The sequence below is a fragment of the Phyllobates terribilis genome, unplaced genomic scaffold (assembly GCF_046119375.1).
Source record: "Phyllobates terribilis strain yellow unplaced genomic scaffold, ASM4611937v1 Scaffold_1__5_contigs__length_1240528914, whole genome shotgun sequence".
NCBI classification, from domain to species: domain Eukaryota; kingdom Metazoa; phylum Chordata; class Amphibia; order Anura; family Dendrobatidae; genus Phyllobates; species Phyllobates terribilis.
This window is the reverse complement of record NW_027362761.1, coordinates 803706512-803727613: the sequence shown is the minus strand read 5'-3', so window position 1 is coordinate 803727613 and position 21102 is coordinate 803706512. Positions and strand designations below refer to the sequence as shown.

General features: G+C 43.8%; 1 protein-coding gene across 1 annotated transcript in view; it reads right to left on the bottom strand.

Moving 5' to 3' along the window:
- GPAT3 (glycerol-3-phosphate acyltransferase 3) overlaps window positions 1-21102 on the bottom strand; it is a 131200-nt gene that overhangs the window by 88639 nt on the left and 21459 nt on the right. Inside the window, exon 2 of the mRNA XM_073637111.1 lies at window positions 15750-15816. Coding sequence (XP_073493212.1) covers window positions 15750-15816 — 67 coding nt within the window. The remainder of the gene's footprint in view (window positions 1-15749; window positions 15817-21102) is intronic.

Here is a 21102-nt window from a genome sequence, read left to right as displayed (position 1 = left end):
ACCTGATCTAAATCCTATTGATGAAATATTCAGTCTGGAGAGGGCACTCTACACACCCATGACATCTGGAGCATTTTGCTCATGAGGAGTGGGCTAAAATACCTATGGAGAGGTGCAGAAGTCTCATTGAGAGTAACAGAAATAATTTGTTTGCAAGGATTGCCTCAAAAGGTGGCACAACAAAATATTAGGTTATGGTTAATATTTTTGTCCTAGACAGTTTAAATTTAAATTGAAAATTTCTTTTGACAGCGTCAAGTTATTTCAGTGACCATTATGGATTTTTCTTTAACAGAAGAGTACCAATAATTTTGCCCATATGTGTAGAACGCAATAAGACTCACATTTTTCTCAGCCTTTGACTAGTCTCTCCAGATTTTGTGCTAAGAGGCATTTATTGGACTTTACTGGCTTTGCCAGATTTCAGTGCATTTTCTATTTAAGGGTATAGACCAGCTGGGTCCTTCCTCAATGTCTGATTCTACCACTTCAGACTACTGCAGCTTAGTACAATAGTTTTTGACCTGGGATAACGCCGCAAGGCACGAGGCAGCAGGCCGAGGCAAGCCACAAGGTACGAGGCAGCATGAAACAGTGGGCCAAGGTCACACCATAAGTCAGCAGGCCAAGCCATGAAGCATAAAGCATGAAGCAGCAGGCGGGATACCCAGACTGTTCACCTGCTTCATATGGAGTGATAGATCCCAGGGGGCAACCAGACTGACTTTACCACTTCAGAGTTCCTAGAGACTGTTCAGTCTACCAAGATGTTGCATCTTCACAGCATTCAAGATGCACACTCAAAGCTCCCCTTCCAAACGAAACCACTGAAGTAGGAGTTTTTGTTTTTTTTCATTTGCTCTAGGCTTCCTGTCAAACTGTGGGGGTAGAACCTTCTCTCATTAATTTGACTTTGGGTTAAGGGAAAAGAAACAAATCTGTCTGATAAAATATAATTCAAAGTTTCTTATATTGTTGATTTAAGCAAAGTTTCTTGAAATGACAGTGAACATTTAAAGCGTTGCTACGTTGGTTGTACTTATTTATGCTGAGCACTCTATAAGCAGTTAATAAAACATGTGTTTACTAAATCTTAACTCCAATGCCATACAATAATGCTAGTATAGACAAATATGCTTTCTGCATACTCTACATCACACTAACACTATTATACACAAAAACTTTGTTCCCTCTACTCATTGCACTGGCCTGGACTCTGTCCTGTGGATCCAGAGTTACTAGCAGGAAGAAAGCAATATAATCTGGCCCTGAAGCAAGATGATAATCTATGGAAAGAACACCGGGTAATGCCATGCATACACAAATACACACAATTTCTTTGCCCATTTATTAATTTAGAGGCATCAGTCATTAGCCCTTGGCCTCTGTGCCCAAGACAAAGCCAGCAATGACAGAAGAGAGTCTCCAATGGAATATATGATATGATACTGTAATTTCCCTCGGGATCAATAAAGTGTATCACAGCAGCAGACCATAGACCTGAATTACAATAGTAGAATTTTTCAGGCATAATCTCATATATTCCTATTCATGACCGGTCAGTACGATATACCATTAGAACGCCAATAATCCACCAGTCACTTGGAGCGTTTCACACTTAGGTAGTTGGTGCACATTCCCATAGCAGTAGTCACGAACGATTTCCTGTATCTTTCCTTCTTACACATTAGTAGGATCAGACGGTTACTGAAGGTGCTCCTCTGCCTCATGAACATCTCATATAAAGGGTGTGTGTATTGCTCATTAATGCCAAACAATTCTTGTGAATTCTTTTCTCCACTACCGCCTTTAAAGTGGCAATATGGCGGCCAACAGCAGAGCTTGCCATCTTGATAAGCTTATTTAGCTTATTAACATCAGAAACCCGCACACTAATTCCCCAGCGTATTATTGCGAAAAAGATGGCACTTGCCACTACGGACTGGTAGAACACTTAACATTTTGCTGCAAACCTTGAACGACCCGAAAGAAATGACAGAGTAAAATCAGAAGAGAAAGGGCAAAGATGGATTCTTGACCACACACTCCGTGCCAAAGAAACACCAAGGTTACTTACCGGTAGCCGGTTTTTCCTGAGCCCATGACAGCACACCTTGAGAGAGAGGATCCGCCCCACCAAGGACCGGAAACCGTCTGAAATAAAAGGGCGGCACCTCTCCCTCGCTTCAGTTGTTTACAGAGCATTGAGAGGACCTCCCTAAACAGGTTAGGCACATAACCAACACCACCCCAAACAGTGCACACCAGGATGTGAGAAACATAGAAAAAATAAGGGGGGGAAACTACGGGTGCTGTCATGGGCTCAGGAAAAACCGGCTACCGGTAAGTAACCTTGGTGTTTTCCCCTCCCCCATGACAGCACACCTTGAGAGAATTTTGGAGAATTTATGAGCACCCTAGGGAGGGACCACCGCCTGAAGTACCCTTCTCCCAAAGGCGAGATCAGAAGAGGACAGATCCAACCGATAGTGCTTAAAGAAGGTGGATGGTGTAGACCAAGTAGCAGCCCTACATATCTGCTCGATCGAGACGTCTGCTCTCTCTGCCCAGGAGGTTGCAACGGCTCTGGTGGAATGAGCCCTCACATTGTCCGGGGCTGGAACCCCTGTGGACGTATAGGCTAAGCAAATGGCCTCCCTGAGCCACCTAGAGATGGTACCCTTGGACACCCAGTGACCTTTCCTACACCCTTGAAAGGCCAGGAACAGAGAACAGTCTTTCCTCCACAGACTAGTCATGTGAATGTACTGTAGCAGGGACCTCCTAACATCTAGGCTATGGAACCTGACTTCCCCTGGGTTCTTGGGATTGCTGCAGAACGAGGGTAGCACAATCTCCCGACTACGGTGAAATCTAGATACCACCTTGGGAAGGTACGCTGGATCTGGCCGCAAGGTGACCCTATCCTCAAAGATTTGTGTGTAAGGAGGATTAACCGAGAGGGCCTGCAGATCACCCACCCTACGGGCTGACGTTAAGGCCTCTAGGAGGATGGTCTTAAGGGTGAGAATTTTTGGAGAAACCTTGTGTAGGGGTTCGAATGGTTCACTAGTAAGAGCGTTCAAGACTAAATTCAGGTCCCAAGGAGGAACACCCATGGACCTAACCGGTCCTGCTCTGGCACAGGACTTGATAAACCTCGAGATCCACCTATTCCCAGCCAGATTACAATTGTAGAGTGCTCCCAAAGCTCAAACTTGAACCTTAAGGGTCCCTGTAGCTAGACCCAGGTCCCGTCCCTTTTGCAGAAATTCCAGGATCCCCCTGATCGGAGGTTTGCTCGATAGCGGGATATCTATAAACTCTAGGAATTTACCCCAAACTCTGCTATAAATCTTGGTTGTAATTGGTTTTCTACTCCCCAATAAAGTAGAAACTAAGCCTGGTGAAAACCCCTTGCTACTCAATAGCGACCTCTCAAATTCCATGCCGAAAGATGCAACCCCCTGGCCTGGGCATGGAATACTGGTCCCTGCATGAGAAGGTCCGGCCTCTCTGGTAGAATCCAGGGATCTGACACCGACAGTCGAAGCAAAGAGAACCAAGGCCTCTTGGGCCAAAAAGGGGCTATCAAAATCACCCTGGCGCCTTCCTCCCAGATCTTCCTCACCACTACTGGAATCATCACTAATGGCGGAAAGGCATAGGCCTTCCTGAACCCCCAAGGAATCTGGAGGGCATCTACGGCATGGGGATTTTCTGCCGGATTTAGGGAGCAAAATCTCTGCACCTTTCTGTTTGCCCTTGTGGCGAACAGGTCTATGTCTGGCTGCCCCCATAACTGGACAATCTGATGGAAGACCGCCGGGTTCAACCCCCACTCCCCCTGTCTTAGGGTATGGCGGCTTAGAAAATCTGCTTTCACGTTTTCTACCCCCTTTATGTGAAGGGCGCTGAGGGATAGGAGGTTTCGCTCTGCTAGACCAAGGATCCTGTCTGCCACCACCATCAGAGGGCGTGACCTTGTCCCTCCCTGGTGATTCACATAGGCTACTGCTGTCCGGTTGTCGGACCTGACCTGGACATGGTGATTTTGGATGTGAGGGAGGAAGCCCCTGAGGGATCTTTCTACTGCCCAAAGCTCCTTTAAGTTTGAGGATGCTCCCCTCTCGTAAGCCCAGTGACCCTGTATTGAGAGTTCTGCCAGATGACCCCCCCATCCGGAACTGCTTGCGTCGGTCGTAATTACCCGATCTACTGGTCTGGACCATTGAACGCCTGCGGTCAGATTTGCCCTGACTGTCCACCACGAAAGGGAATCTACTACTTCTGGGGAGAGAGAGAGCCTGCCTTCTAAATGCCCGTTGCAGGACCTCTGTGCTGACTGGACCTCCCACTGAAGCCGCCTCATATGCCCCTGGGCCCACATTACTGCTGGGAGACAGGCCGTCATAGAACCCAGGAGGGACATTGCCTCTCTCAGAGACATCTCCGGAGCTTGAATGGCCTTCGAGACTAATGCAATCAACCTGCAGATTTTGTCCTCTGGGAGGAAGCAGGTTTGGCGACGAGAGTCTAGGATTAGACCCAGAAAGGTCCGAGTCCTGGAGGGGGTTAGTCTTGATTTTTGGAAATTTACTAACCACCCCAGCTGATGCAACACTTCCGTGACCACTAGGAGCTGACTGGAGCAGTGGGCTTCTGTTTTCCCTATTATCAAGAAGTCGTCTAAATATGGCACGATCACTACATTCTTGATCCGTAGGAAGGCTGTCACTTCTGCTATTAGTTTCGTAAATATTCTCAGGGCAATGGAGAGGTCAAAGGGTAGGGCAGCAAACTGAAAATGCCTCAGCTTCCCCTGAATAAAAAGGGCTACTCTCAGATACTTCTTATACTCCGGATGGATTGGGACGTGATAATATGCGTCCTTCAAGTCTATTACAGCCATAAAGCAGTTGCGATGTAAGAGCTTCACTGCCGAGCTTACTGACTCCATCTTGAAAGTCTGGTTTTCTACTACTTGGTTCAGACTCCTGAGGTTGATGATGGTCCTTAAGGACCCATTTGGTTTTTTTATCATGAATAGTGGGGAATAGAACCCCCTCCCTCTCTGTGTTGCTGGTACTTCGAGAAGGACCTGCTTTCCTACTAACTCTAACACTTGTTTCCAGGGCTAATTGTTCTTCCTGGACCTTTCGTAGGGGGGTAACCACAAAGGTCCGCCAGGGGGTCTGGCTGAACCGGATCTTCAGGCCCCCACTGATAATTTTCAGAATCCAGGGGTTTGTTGTTATCGCGTCCCAAGCTGGAAAAAAGTGGGAAAGCCTTCCACCCACTTCCAGCCTGGCGTCATTGGGAGGATCTCTTCGAACTCGAGGATGGTCCTCCAAACATGTAGCCCGATTCTTTTTTGGACTTGGCTTCCCATCTCTTTTTGTCTCCCGGAGGACGACCCCGGTTAAATTTTCTCCTCCGAAAACTAAATCTTCTTGGTTCCCCCGAAAATCCCGGGAACCCTTTGCTTTTATCACCTGCTTTTTCTAACAGGTCTTCTAACTTTTGGCCAAACAGGAGTCTACCGTCACACGGGAGGGAGCACAGTTTCTGTTTCGAAGGTAGGTCGCCTGGGCAACCTTTGAGCCACAAGGCCCGCCTGGCTGCGTTGGATAGTCCCGCTGCCCTAGCTGACAGTCTGACCGAGTAAGCTGAAGAGTCGGCCAGGAAGGCCGATGCTGTTTGTATTAGAGGTAGCTCTGCAAGTATTGCCTGTCTGGAGACCTTTTTATCTTTAAGCTGGTCTTCCAGCTGTTGGAGCCACACCATCAAGGACCTCGCCACACAGGTGCTAGCCACCGCTGATTTTAGGCCGCCTGCCGCCGCCTCTCACGTGTGGCGCAGGAAGGAGTCAGCTCTTTTATCCAGTGCATCCTTTAGGACGCCAGAGTCCTCCAAGGGCAGGGAAGATCTTTTCGATGACCTTGCCACAGTCCCGTCCACCTTGGGGATCTTATCCCAAGGTTCCGCATCCTTCTCTTCGAAGGGATACCTTCTTTTGGAGAAGGAGGGTAAAGCCCCTGATCTCTCAGGTCTCCTCCACTCCCGGTCAATGAGGCCCTGAATTTTACTGTTAACCGGAAATGAGCGTCTCTTCTTCTCTCCCAAGCCCGCAAACATGATGTCCTCCCGGGATTTAGATGCTCTCTCTTCTTCCGGACCCATGGTTGATCTTACTGCCCTAACCAGTCTGTCTGTATTCTCAATGGGGAAGCAGGGTCTACCACCCCCCGATGAGGAAGAGGACGATGAATCCCACTGCTCCTCGGACTGGGAGGAATCAGAGACGGAGGAAACCTCTCTACAGGGTCTTTTCTTCCCTCTAAGGAACCCTTTCAGGGACCCCTGAACTTCTGCATGTACTACCAGCGTGCCCTGCGCCGTGACGTCAGGCGCTTCTGGGATACTGAACCCAGTGCACAGGCCAGTGCCCGCTCTTCCACACCGGGACAGCCCCAGGTAAGTCTTCTTTCTTCCAGACAGGTTCCCGATCAAGGACAGGAAACCAACTGAAGCGAGGGAGTGGTGCCGCCCTTTTATTTCAGACGGTTTCCTGTCCTTGGTGGGGCGGATCCTCTCTCTCAAGGTGTGCTGTCATGGGGGAGGGGAAAAAGGCTTATAAGAGAGAATTCACTGCAACATATCCCAGGCTCTGGGATTCTATGCTGTCCTGCCAGAGATCAAAAGAAGTAGCCAGCAAGTACAAGCAAAGGTCAGACAGAGTAGCTTCATTGATGGGGAGCCTTGTGTAGGGTCAGACATAATCTATTGTCTATTTTCATGGTAAGTTCAAGCCACTTCTTTTCAGGGAGTCATTGTTTCCATAAACCGCTGCGCAGCTCACCTTCCACTAATTAACATATTATAAGATTCTAAATTGGACGTTTTTAGCATCCTTTACACGTTAAAGCAGCACTTGATCTATATTTTTTTATTAAATTTGTGTGCATGTAATGTGGTGTGTGTATGAATATTCTCACCTACCACTGTACTCCAGGATCCAGCACTGTTCTGCTCCTCAGTCAAGTCACCACAATTCCGACTAGCCAGGTCACTCAATGGACAGGTTCACATGACTGTATTTTTGGTCTGAGTGCCGTCCTTGAAAAAAAATAAAAAACAGCACTTGGACCAATCTTATTCAATGGAGCCGTGCAGATGACTGATTCTTCTCATTGAGTGGGGAGAAAAAAAATCATTCAGGTCTATGGGTGTGTGAAAAAAAAAAAAAAAAGAATCAGATGCCATACGGAGACCCAGTAAAGCCTTGTTTTGACGCTCCATAGACTTGCACTTTTAACACTAGAACTACTGATGGAGTCATTTTGACTCCTTTCGTTTTTTATTTCTCTTCTGTGACTACATTTTTCAGAATTCCGGCTTGAAACTCGGTGACTTTTCCTCAAATATGATGTGAAAAAAGATTTTGTGAGAATAAATAATTTTGGTGAAAAATTTGCGCGTTTTTTTCAAAATTTACCAAGAACTACTGAACGGAGTCATTTTGACTCCCTACTATATTTTGAGGTCCTTTTGTCACTAAATGTTGCTATAAAGTTTTGTGCATAATTTTTTCACTCTGTCTTATTTACCCTGATGTTCATATAGATGTAGTTCAATTTACATGTCAACTTTTCACATTTTCCTTGTGTTTTACCTGCTTGTATTACTGTGTAATGCTGAACAAACTCTATCTGATGAGGAGCTAGATGCATTCATTGCGATATTCTATGCTCGTGGAATATCTGGCACGAACCGTCACTCGATTAGCAGTATTTGGTGTAATGACTGGGGAATACCGTTTTGCAAAGCGACAATGTCTAGGGACCGCTTTGTTGAAATTATGAGGTTTCTCAGATTTGATGAGAAATCTACTCGATCGGAGAGACTGCAAACGGACAAGTTTGCTCTATTTTCTACTGTGTGGGACAGGTTTATTGAAAATTGTATTGCGTGTTACAAACCTGGCCCATACATAATGGTGGATGAGCAACTTTTCCCAAGCAAAACTAGGTGTCCATTCACGCAGTACATGCCTTCCAAACCAGATAAATATGGCCACAAATATTGGCTAGCTGTTGATAAGAGGAGCAAATATCTGGCAAATGGCTTCCCTTATCTAGGCAAAGATGACACACGCCGTGCTGAGGACCGTTTAGCTGACCATGTGGTAATGAAGTTATTGGACCCGTTTTTGAAAAAAGGTCGCAATGTTACAACCGATAATTATTTTACTTCAGTAAAATTAGCTAAACAGCTAAAAAGCAAAGGAACAACCATCGTGGGAACACTGAACAAGATAAGGCGAGAAGTGCCTAAAGAAATAAAATCCATGAAAGAGGAATTGTACAACACTAAAGTGTTTAGAAATGAAGACAATTTTACACTTACAGTATATCAAGGAAAGCCCAACAAAAATGTTGTCATTTTGAGTTCCGTCCATCCAGATGTTGTTGTTGCGTCTGATTCCGCTAAAAAAACTCCAGAAACGGTAAAGTTTTACAATGAAACAAAATATGGAGTAGATGTAGTGGATCAGATGGCACGAAAATATACCACACGAACATGCACAAGGAGATGGCCTGTTCATGCATTTGAAAATGCCTTAGACTTTGCGGGTATAAATGCATGGATAATATTCAAGGAGATTACCCACCAAAAAATGTCACGCAAGGCATTTTTGCAAACGCTTGTGAGAGAGTTGAGTGGTCCTTATGTCACAGATAGGGAAAAGGGTTCCACGTCCCAAGTTTCTACATGTTCAGAAGTGATGGTTCAAACAAAATTTTGCCAGATCAAAGAAAAGTGCAAGAAAAATAGATCTGTCGGAAATTGTAAGACTTGTGGTAAGTCTTTGTGTGGGCAATGTACTGCCATAAATCAAAGGCAATGCCTAAAATGCGAAACACCAAATGTTTAGAAGGTGAATTCTGCGCCATATTTTCATTTTTATGCTCCTCCACCTACATTTTCTCTGCTTTTTGTTCTTCAGTTGTTGTTTATATGTGTGCACTTGAATAAAAAAAAATGTTTGAAAAACGTCTATTATAATTATTGTTATTTTCTGTAGAAAAATAAGAAAAGCAGAAAAAAAACAATCAAAAGCATTACTGTTGGATCTCACAATAATAATACATTACAAAAAATATAATTATTAATAAATAACCACAAATGAAACTCTAAAAATAAACGAAAACAAGCAAGGAGTCAAAATGACTCCTTTCAGTAGTTCTAGGCGGGGTCACGAGTCCAGTAGTCCTAGTGTTAAAGCCACTTCAGGATTACACATAGTGCATAGTCGACAGAGGGGGTCACGTCACTGAGAAGCAGAGCAGAACGGCACTGGATCCTAGAGAGAGCACACTACATTACATGCACATAAACACATTTAATTAAAAAAACTCCTTCACACATTTTTTCCTCCCTTTCTTTCAAGAGCCATAATTTTTACTTTTCGGTCCCCATAGCTGTAGCAAGGGCTTATTTTTTGTGATATGATATACTGTTTTATTGCTACCATTTTTTGGTAGATGCGATGATGTTTTGATCGCCTCTTATTGCAAGACACTGCAATGCTGCGGCAGCTAAAAAACCGTAATTCTGGAGTTATGATTTTTCATCAGGTTGCGCCATTTACTGATCAGATTAATTTACTTTATATTAAATCAGCCATTAAGTGCGGGCAAAGATGCGGGCTCAGCACCGGACCCAACATCAAAGGCAGGGACACAACCCTTATATTTACGTCATCGGCTAAGTAAAAAGTGAGTTAATCATACCAAAGTGTTCTGCATTGTGCCAATCCTCACATTTCACTGAATAAATGATTAGTAAAAACATCTTACACATATTACATATATCAGATAAATAAATCTGAGCATATCAAGTACTGGCCAATAACTTACAAGGGTTGCCCAGGTTTGGGATGAAAGTCTGCAGTCACTCTATTTGACTGCAGACTTTTGAATCCTCACAGCGCACGCTCTCAGAATTCTCCAATGCCAGCGATGGTCAAGTGACCACAAGTATGACATTTGCATACATGTGGTCACATGTCAACTAGATGTGCTCACCGCTACTCAATTCACTGTGAGTGAATTTGAGAGAGTACACGCATGTCTAGTTTGAATGTGGCCAGAAGTATGAAAATCACATACATGAGGTCATGAGATGGCCACATTGCCTTAAATGGGGAGATCATGAGGGAATAAGCCCCTAATGTATTACATGGTCAAGTCAGGTTATGAGGTAACTGACAATATTACTGGGAACTTTCAGAAGTGGTACAAATCTGGCCTTAACTGGTTTTTGAGCGGGAAATGGAGAACAGCTGATTGGTTCTGTAAGGGGGGGGGGGGGGGGGAGAGTGGGGGCATATGCCTATATAAGGTGACGGCTCCTGTCAGGAGGGGTCAGTTTTACCTCAAGAGCTGAAGAAGCCTGAAGACGGGATGGAGGAGCTCCTGAGCCGGCTGTTGGAGAAGGCGAGCGCTGGGGGAGGTCGGGACTGGCTTCTGCGGTGCCTGGAGGAAGATTCAGCGGCACAGGAAGAGGCAGTTGAGGGGGCGATTGAGGAGCCCGAAGATGGCGAGATACAGGACGGAGCGCCAGTTCCCCGTCGCAGTGCGAGACCCAGGAAGCTGCGACGCTGGTCCCCATCACCGCCGCAATCAGGAGGCAGGCGGAGCCAAGGCAGGAAGAGGCCAGCGGCATCGCTAAGCGGGGAGCCTGTCAGCAGGCTCTCGTGTAGTCCTACGAGGGGGCGTGGTTCCGTGAACCAGCCGGCATCCGGGTCCCCGGAGCGCGGGACAGATGAAGACAGCGGTGCAGCGGTAGTGGTCACGACCGCTCCGTGGAGCTGGGGTGCCAGCTTGCAGCCGCAGCAAAAGAGCTGTCAGGCGGCTGCAGCTGTGTCCCAGGCCTGCAGCCCAGCGGTTGTGGCTAGTACCGGGATGGCCCCTTTCACTGAGACCGCTCAGGGGTCTGGTGGGAGAATAGAGAAGACATCAGTAACGCAAGGACAGATGCAGACATCTCCGGCACGATCTTCGGATGGTGAGATACTAATGCATAATGACAGTTTAATTGATAATGTTATTTCTAGCTCAGCCGCTCTTAAAGAGATAATTAATATTGCGGTGCAGGATGCCCTTAGGGGATTTTCTAAGTTTGATATGGGGTCCTCCCTTAAGGTTTCTCAGAGGCCTCATGTACCTGCAGCTTGCTTCAAGGAAGCATTGTCCTGCGAGGTTTCCCCTTTGGGTTTTCACTTGTCCGCGTCGGTGAAAGAAAGGATCTGGGCTGGGGAGTATTTGGATGTTTTTTCCCTGCTTCCCAGTAAAGATGCTTTTCGGACCGATAAATCGGATGAGGAAAAAAAGAAAATTTTTAAATCTTTTCATTCGTGGCTACAGGCCTTCTTAATTTATGCGGCCGTGTTGGGGGAGAAATCCGCGTCTCTTTGCTGTGGACTCCTTCAACATATAGATATTGTATTGGAGGCTTACCGCCATTTTGGCGGTACTGCTTGGCTGCTGTATGATGAAGCCTTTAGGCAAAAATTGTCTGTTCACCCTTCATTAAAATGGGGGGTTGAAGACGTAGGCCTATGGCTACAAATGATGGTCCCACAGAGGCAACCTAATATTCTTAAAAACCCGGTTTCTCAACAGATTCGGAAAGGGTTATGTTTCGCATTTAATGAGTCCTCCTGCAGATGGCTGCACAATTGTCGTTATAAGCATGAGTGTTCCATTTGCGGGGGGGGGGGGCTCACCCAATGAATAAATGCTTCAAGAAATTTACTCAGTCGCCTCAAAGGGCTATTGCAAAAGAGCCATTTCTTAATGGCAAAGACACCGGTGAAGGTGGTAGAAATGCTACCGTTTCTAAACAAATATCACGACAGGGAGAAATCCCTGCTACTGTTTAAAGGTTTCACAGAGGGTTTTTTTGTACCTAGTTTTGAAGGGTCTGGTTGCAAGGTAATTGAGAATTTACCTTCAGCCAGGCGTTTTCCTGAGGCAGTGAGAGAGAAAATTGTTAAGGAAATTCAGCGCGGTAGGTGTTCTGGTCCATTCATTGATCCCCCTTTTTTGAATTTTAGGATCTCCCCATTAGGGGTTGTTCCAAAAAAAAGAGCGGGGTTCCTATCGCCTTATACATCATTTATCTTTCCCTTCCGGCGATTCATTGAACGACCAGGTGGATAAGACTAAAGCATCTGTCCATTATGCCTCATTTGACATGGCCGTAGATTTATTACGGAATGTCGGCGGCAATGCCATGCTAGCTAAGACGGATATTCAAGCGGCTTTTCGCCTGCTTCCTGTTCATCCGTCTGGTTATTGTTCATTGGGTTTTGTTTTTGAGGGATTTTATTTTTTTTGACCGATGTCTCCCAATGGGTTTTTCGTTATCCTGTTTTTATTTTGAAATGTTTTCTTCCTTTTTGCAATGGTGTCTTCAATCTATTTTTCCACAAGGACATGTGTTACATTATTTAGATGATTTTTTATTCTTAGGCCCCTCTGGTTCTGACATTTGTTCTCAATTGTTGACACGTTTTTTGTCCATTATGGCTATTTTTGGGGTCCCCATTGCAGCAGATAAGACGGTTTTTCCTTGTACGAAACTGGAATTTTTAGGGATAGAGTTAGATTCCAATGAAATGGTATGTAGGCTGCCATTGGATAAAGTGATTAAGCTGAAATCACTAGTCTACCTTTTTCTGCGACGGGACACTGCTTCTTTGAGGGATTTTCAATCTTTATTAGGAGCATTAAATTTTGCTTTGCGCATAATACCTGTTGGGAGAATTTTTTTGAGGCGTTTGTACGATGCTATCAAAGGCCACACCTCCCCGACGTCCTTGATTATTATTTCTCCTGATCTGAAGGAGGATTTATGGGTGTGGGCCCGGTTTTTGGACGAGTATAATGGTGTGTCTTGCTGGCAGTCAGAATTTCAATCAGCGGATAAACTGCAATTGTTTTGTGCAGCTAGTCTTTTCGGTTTTGGGGGATTTTTCCGCGGTGCATGGATTTCAGAGCTTTGGCCGGGTTTTTTCTGCGGCAAGGATTTTACTATATCATTTTTTGAAGTCTTTGCAGTTTTTGCTATTTTTTCCATTTGGAGTTCTCGTCTCGATAATTGTAGAATTTTGTTGCGCTCCAGATCTCCGGGTCTTTGTTTTTCACTTAACACTATGTCTTCTAGAAACGGGTTGATCTCAAATTTTGAGGCATTTGATATTATTACTTCAGCACAACATTTGGCTTAAAGCCTGCGTTTCTACAGAATATAGTAATGTAATGGCGGATCTTCTGTCTCAGCAGCGGGTGGAAGAATTCCTTGCGCGGGATCCAGAGGCAGAAGCGGACAGAACGAGGCTTCCCACGTCCCTGTGGGATCTGGTTTAATTCATGTTCCTAAATACATTATTCATTCCTTAGCTCCGCGCACATGGGCTGGTTATACATGCGCGTGGGAGCGATGGCGGGGATTTTGTCAAGTTAATGGCTTTGATCCTCATGCATGTTTTGCTACTTCAGCCTTGTCATTTTTAGACATGTTAGTGAGTGAAGGGTTGTCTCACTCAGCTTTGGCAAAAAGTATAGCAGGGATATCATTTTTCTTAAAGTTATATGGGTCAGCTCCCTTGTCGTCATTATTTGTAGTAAAGCAATTTTTAAAGGGTTTTAAGCGTAATTCTTTTTCTGCAGATACCAGACGTCCAGTTACGATTGAACTTTTGTCCAAATTGTGTTCAGTGGTTTCTGAGGTTTGTTTCAACCTTTTTGAAGCAACTCTTTTTAGGGCCATTTTTATTACTTTAATTTTTTTCAGCAATGAGGACGGGGGAGTTATTGTCAGATAATGGGCTTCGGCCTACGGGGCTTCTGTTTTCTGACGTTTCAGTACTACAGCACAGTATGGTCCTTTTCTTGAGGAGGTCTAAGACAGATCAGTTGGGCAGGGGCACTAAAATCATAGTAAGGGCAATCAGCGATTCTCCCTTATGCCCTGTGTCTAACATGAGACGATGGCTGTCAATTCGCCCCCTTGGTTTTTCCCTTCTATTCATTCATAAAAATGGTAGCCCAGTAACTAAATTCCAATTTTCTTTCATATTGAGGAAATGCTTGGGCGATCTGAAACTGGGGAATTTACATATTACAGGTCATTCGTTTAGGATAGGGGCAGCAACTATGGCTGCCCAAGCTGGCCTAGATGAGAATTTGATTAAGCAATTAGGGAGGTGGAAGTCAAATCGATACCAGTTGTATGTTCGCCCTGACTTGTTATTTACATGTTGATTCTTTTTATTTTGTAGGGCCCAGATGTATATGGATTATTGGGCACTCTTATGTTTATTGGGCGCAGAGAAGGGCGAATAAAAGAAATTATTCTGAAAATTTATCGTTCAGTTCATCCGAATTTCAAATCTTCTGGCATGGTATTCGTGGTATGCGTTGGTCACAGTTGAAGAAAGTATTATTAGATTTATCTTTGCGTTATCCTATACCTGATTTTTTAATTTTACATTTATTGGGTAATGATATTGGCAAGTTTCGGTCTTCTGATCTGCTCTGGCAAGTCAAACAAGATCTTCTTTGGATTACCAGTTTTTTGTTTGTTTGTTTTCCTGCTGCTACGATTGCCTTTTCGGAGATAATATCCCGCCTTCGTTGGAAATCGGATGGGGTATTTTTTCTTGAAAAGATCAAGCGTAAAGTGAATAGAGATCTTTCCAAATTTTTGCCAAGCCTCAACGGTTTTTGCTATAGGCACAGAGAGTTGGAGGGATATGTAGTGGGGATGTATAGTAGAGATTCTGTTCATCTTTCTGATGTCGGTTATGACATTTTGAATTTAGACTTTCAGACTATGATTGAGCATTGGTCGGGTGGCTTTGTGGGGGGGGCCTCTGCTTTTTAAGCAGAGTCCTGGTGGATGGGTCACCCAGATACTTGGGTGGATCTGTATGGAGATAATTATTAATGAGTTATTTATTAAATTATTTATTTATGTCTGGAGCAGTTTTAATATTTAATGTATTTGATTATTCATGGATTTACTATATTGATTATTTTATTAAACTTGACAAAGGTACCCGACCAATAAATAAGTTTTACTCCATATATAATAGTAGTGTGGTTCTTTTATTAATTTAAGTAGGTTTATCATTTTGTGGGCTTTATGACTTCATGTTACCGCCCGCTCTCTTCTGGAGAAACATAACAGCATGCGTTGCGCACGCTGTGAGGATTCAAAAGTCTCCAGTCACTTAATGACTGCAGACTGGGGCCCCAAAGCTGAACAACCTCTTTTTAAAGAGAAGCCATCACCAGATTTTTGCTACTTAATCTGAGAACTGCATGATGTAGGGTACAGACCCTGATTCCAGCGATGTGTTATTGGGCTGCTTGCTGTAGTTTTAATAACGACCACTGTTTTCTCAGTAGGAGATTATCACTAGACAGCTAGTAAACCGGCTCCCATTTATTATTCAATATTCAAGAACTCGCCCCACCACCAACTGGCAGCTTCCTGCCTATGCACAGTGTACTTAGAAAGCTGCCAATCAGTGGTGTGGGCGGGGTTATAGAGAGCTCAGCATTCACGAACTGGTATATTTGCAGCAGACAAAACAGTTTCCGCTCATACGCCATGCTGCTCACAGTTTCCAATTTACCAAAAATGATAATTGAGTTAGTTTCTACTCTTACCATTGGAAGCCACCATTCGAAGTTTTTTTTGTTCTTCAAAACCTTTTTGAATTCTTAAAGTTGCCCACTAGAAGTAAAGAAACAACAAATCAATCTTCTTTATTACTCACTTGACTAATCTTCTTTATCAACAAAATCTATATTGCTTTTTAAAAGGAAGCCCTGACCAGAAAATCACATTATTTAAATCAGGGTTTTGTGTTACTTGCATTTTTCTTTAAAGGTGTTCTCACTTGAAAAAATTTAAGACTTTAACCCCTTCGCAACCTTGGGTTTTATCGTTTTTGCTTTTTCGTTTTTTGCTCCCCTTTTACCAGAGCGATAGCGTTTTTATTTTTTGGACAATATGGCCGTGTGAGGGCTTATTTTTTGCGGGACAAGTTGTACTTTTCAACGCCATTACTAGTTTTACCATATCGTGTACGGGAAAAAAATTCCAAGTGCGGTAAAATTGCAAAAAAAGTGCAATACCACAGTTGTTTATTTATTTATTTTTTTTACCACGTTCACTGAATGCTAAAACTGACCTGCCATTCTTATTCTCCATGTCATTACGAGTTCGTAGACACCAAACATGTATAGGTTATTTTAGATTTAAGTGGTGAAAAAAAATTCCAAAATTTGGTTAAAAACAGTAAAAAAAAACAGCGCCATTTTCTGAGACCTGTAGCGTCTCCATTTTTCGTGATCTGGGGCTGGGTGAGGGCTTATTTTTTGTGCGCCGGGCTGACGTTTTTATTGATAACATTTTGGGGTAGATCCGATGTTTTGATCGCCCGTTATTGCATTTTATTGCAATTTTGTGACGACCAAAAAACGTAATTCTGGCGTTTAGAATTTTTTTTCTCGTTACACCGTTTACCGATCGGATTAATTCTATATTGATAGATCGGGCGATTCTGAACGCGGCGATACCAAATATGTGTATGTGGGTTGTTTTTTTTTATATTTTAATTTTGAATGGGGCGAAAGGGGGGTGATTTAAACTTTTATATTTTTTTTATATTTTTAAAAACATTTTTTTTCCACTTACTGCATGCTTCAATAGTCCCCATAGGAGACTAGAAGCAGCAGTTGTCTGATCGTCTCTGCTACATACAGGGGACGAGCAGATCCCCTGCATGCAGCAGAAATGGTCCTGTGCTATGAGCGCCAACCACTAGGTGGCGCTCATAGCGACCAGATCATGACAACCACAGGCGTCTGCTGCAGACCCTGGGTTGTCATGCATCGGCGACCCGCGATCACGTGACGGGGTCGCCGATGGGCGGGGCTTATGACGCGCAACCCGGAAGCGCGCGTTAAATGCCGCTGTCGGAGATTGACAGCGGTATTTAACATGTTAACAGCCGCGGGTGGATCGCGATTCCACCCGCAGTTGTTGCGGGCACATGTCAGCTGTAAGAATCAGCTGATATGTGCTCGGTTCAGTGAGGGCTCAGTGCAGCAGCCCTCACTGAACCGGGGGTACGCAAATGTGCGTACTAAAGACGTCATGGGTTGGAAAGGGGTTTAAAAAAAAAAAAAAAGTTTGCAAAAGTAGCGATACTAAGAAAAAAAAAACAACTATAAATCTGGTATCACTGTAATTGTACTGACCCAAAGAATAAAATTATCTTAACAGTCATACTGTGCATCGAATGGCCGAAAAAAATAAATAAAATCCTCAACTGCTGTTCATTCATTCTGACTCCCAAAACACAGGCTCTGCTCACATTTATTCTGGGCTCTACACGGACCATTTATGTCAAGCCTTCTGCAAAAAAGTTCCAGTGGGGCCGAATTGAACTCTTGGAACGAACATTCATTATAATAAGGCAGATGGAGACACTTTGGACTCCATTTGGCCTCTCTTCTTGCTGCATCCATCTTTACAGCGCTCAAAACTGGTCGACCACAGTTTAGTAAATGCCTAAAAAAAAAAGGAAGACGGGACAACACTAGAACACAGGCCCGACGGAGTCTAAAATGTCTTCAACTACCTCATTATAGTAAAGGGTTCTATCTGAATCTTGTTTTTTTAATGTGGATTTACACGGAAACGTTAAGCACCCAGCAGAGAGCACAGGATAAATGTGAACAGAGCCTTAAAACCAATCAAAAAATGTTATGTACATCAAGATTATACCAATAAAAACATCAACTTTTCTGTAAAAAATGTGTCCCCTTTTAGGGCCAACATTTGTCAAAGGAAAAATTAGGGGTTATTGGCTGGTAGCTAAAAAAATAAAAAAAAAATACAAACCTCAAAATCCGTACTTCCAAAGCCAATTGGCACCCCCCACTCCCTTCTGAGCCCCACAATATGCCCAATCCGCAATTAGATTCCACATGTATGGTATCGTTTTAGCGTGGAGAACGCACTTCATTTATAGGGTGCATGTCTCTAGAACAGTGTTTTCCAAACTCCAGTCCTCAGGGCCCCCCACAGGTCATATTTTCAGGATTTCCTTAGTATTGCACAGGTGATGGAATTATTACCAAGGCATCAGAAACTGCCACAGGCTCTCATGCATGTGCAATACTAAGGAAATCCTGAAAATATGATCTGTTGGGGGCCCTGAATACGCGAGTTTGAGAAACACTGCTCTAAAAGAACAAGCTATATATTGCATACTACAAATGGGAATCCTAGTAAGGGTGCTTTCACATTGCGTGACCCCTTTGAGGCTTAGCTCTGGAAAATTGGAATTCAGACATATGCGCTCACGGAGCCTTAGACTATAATGGTGCAGACAGAGCGAAAGTGCATCATTTTGAAGCGTATATGCCTACTGGAGGCGGACACTCAGACGCAGTCTACTACAATTGAGTGTTCGCCACCAGTAGGCGTACACGCTCAAAAACGATGCACATCAGAGTGCACATTCGCTCTGTCTACACCATTATAGTTTATGGCCCCGTCGGCGCAAACATCCGAAACTCGTTTTGAGGGGGGTTCAGACGCAAGTCTTGACGGGGCCACTTAACGGGTGCCTAAACGCAATGTGAAAGCACCCTAAGGGATTAAATTTCATTCCTGCCAAATGGTGCCAAGTGTATACAAAAAAAAGGAGTCAATATTTAATTTTTATTTCTTTTCTTGTGGGAAGAATTCCTAAATAAAGCACATTTTTAAGAAAAGATTATTTTCCTTCAGAAAAGCTGTGCCCTCTGACCTGTTTCATGACAATCTGCTGGAACATATTTCTGGAATGAACAAACTTGCAATTGTGCAATATAGTTCACGTTTATAAAAAATAGTAACCACAAGTGGCACAATGTATTCAGATTAGACCAACATCTGAAAGTAGCCAATCTTTCACTTCCCAACTCTACCTGCAATGTTTTCCGGCAGACACAATGGCTAATAATCATTACAATCACTTAGATGCAAGAAAAAAAAAAGTGTTTTTTTTGTGATGTTGTATATGTCGTTATCAATAAAGAAGCTTAATAAAGGAATATATTGGGTGCCTTGGATACTTCACGTTGGATTCGCTGGCAATATGGCAGAGCTGCCCCAAAAGATAACGGATTTAAGGGAGTGGTGTACAGGAATCTTCTACTACAATTACTCAGAAGCCAGTCATACAAATCATATTTAACCAGTGTAAAAGCCTAGGTTTGCCAGCACAATCACAGCCATTGAACAATCACTACATGCAATCCGATCCCAGATCATTGCATGTAGAGGCCTGTTTAGACTGTCCGACCGCACTCAATCGTTCAATGATTATAGAACATTATGTTATCGGCAGCACATGCCCTAACACAGGACAATGTGCTGCCGATAACGATGATTTTTAAAGGGAATCTGTAAACAGGTTTTTGCCAACTAATCTGAGAGCAGCATAACAAAGACAGAGACCCTGATTCCAGTGATGTGTCGCTTTCTGGGCTGCTTAGTGTAGTTTTGAGAAAATCAGTTTTATAAGCAGGAGATTAACGCTAGAGCATTAGTAAACCTGTTGGCATGTAGTCCTCCATATTCATGAGCGCAGTATAACCCCACCCCCACCACTGTAACAGCTTCCTGCATACATTGTACATCAGGGATGTCAAACAAATACACAGAGGGCCAAAATAAAAAAATTGGACAAAGTCGCGGGCCAACCAGTATACAAAATAATGGGACACACATAGCCCTCCAATACAGTATAATGAACCTCACATAGCCCTCTATACAGAATAATGGGCCCCACATAATCCTCTATATAGTATAATGGCCACCACATAGTCCTCCATACAGAATAACCTCACATAGGGGTGGAGGTTTTGGTGTCGTGGGCCAAATATAACCACCTTGCAGGCCAGATTTGGCCACGAGCTGGAGTTTGACGTGTGGTGTACAAGAACAGAAAGCTGCCAATCAGTGGTGTGAGCGGAGTTATACAGAGCTCAGAATTCAGGTAAATGCCAGATGCGGAGCAAATAAAACAGTAATTTTATCAAAATAACAGCAAGCGGCTCAGTAAGTGACAAATCGCTAGAATCAGGGTTTCTGATCGTACATTATGCTGTTGTCAGATGGGGTAGCAAAAACCTGCTGTCAGATTCCCTTTGAGCTTGCTTAAAAATCTTCTCACCCAATGAATTACCATTTTTCTCATTTGCATGGCGATTACAGGCCTGTTTAGATATTCCAATAATCGTGACTCGAATGCTCCTAGGAACGCTTATTCTCGATTTTCGACTTGTCTATATGTGCCCGAAGCATGCGTTTAGATCCATATGATGACTGATAAGTGACTAAGTTTACTGCATTAAACCAGGGCTCCTTGGTAATTTATCCTGAATGGTAATCGCACACATGCCTAGCAAAACGCATTACGAGATCACCAGTAAAGTATTTTGGGAAAGCATGGCATCCAAGTGAATAAGACTATTCTGCAATTCAAAGTTCTACAAAAATGCGTGGTCATTATGATTGGCAGCGCAGTCTCACAGTTAAAACAGTTGTTTCCCTGCAAAATAACAGGAGTTATCACCTTTAAGAAAATCATTACCCCCTGGCTGTAGGTTAATGTAAAAAAACCTCTTTTTTCACTGCTCCATAAGACTGGTAATCGCTGTGGCACAGACATCACGTCAACAGTATGGCAGCCAATGTGTGAGCTCAGCGGCTCTGCCCAGAACGCCCTCTTCAGAGCTTTGGCCGATGATGAAGATTTTGTGGAAGAGGACAGCCCCTTTAAGTGATTGTGCAGGGAAACAGTGGAAAGTCACAGCTTGACTGCTGCGAATTAATCCAGCCATCCAAATGGAATCCAACATGTCACAATTCGTAATTTATGACTAGTGTCCAGGATGTGCAAGTGACTAGATTAACAAATTACCTGGGCGGGCACACAAACACTGGAGGGAATGTACA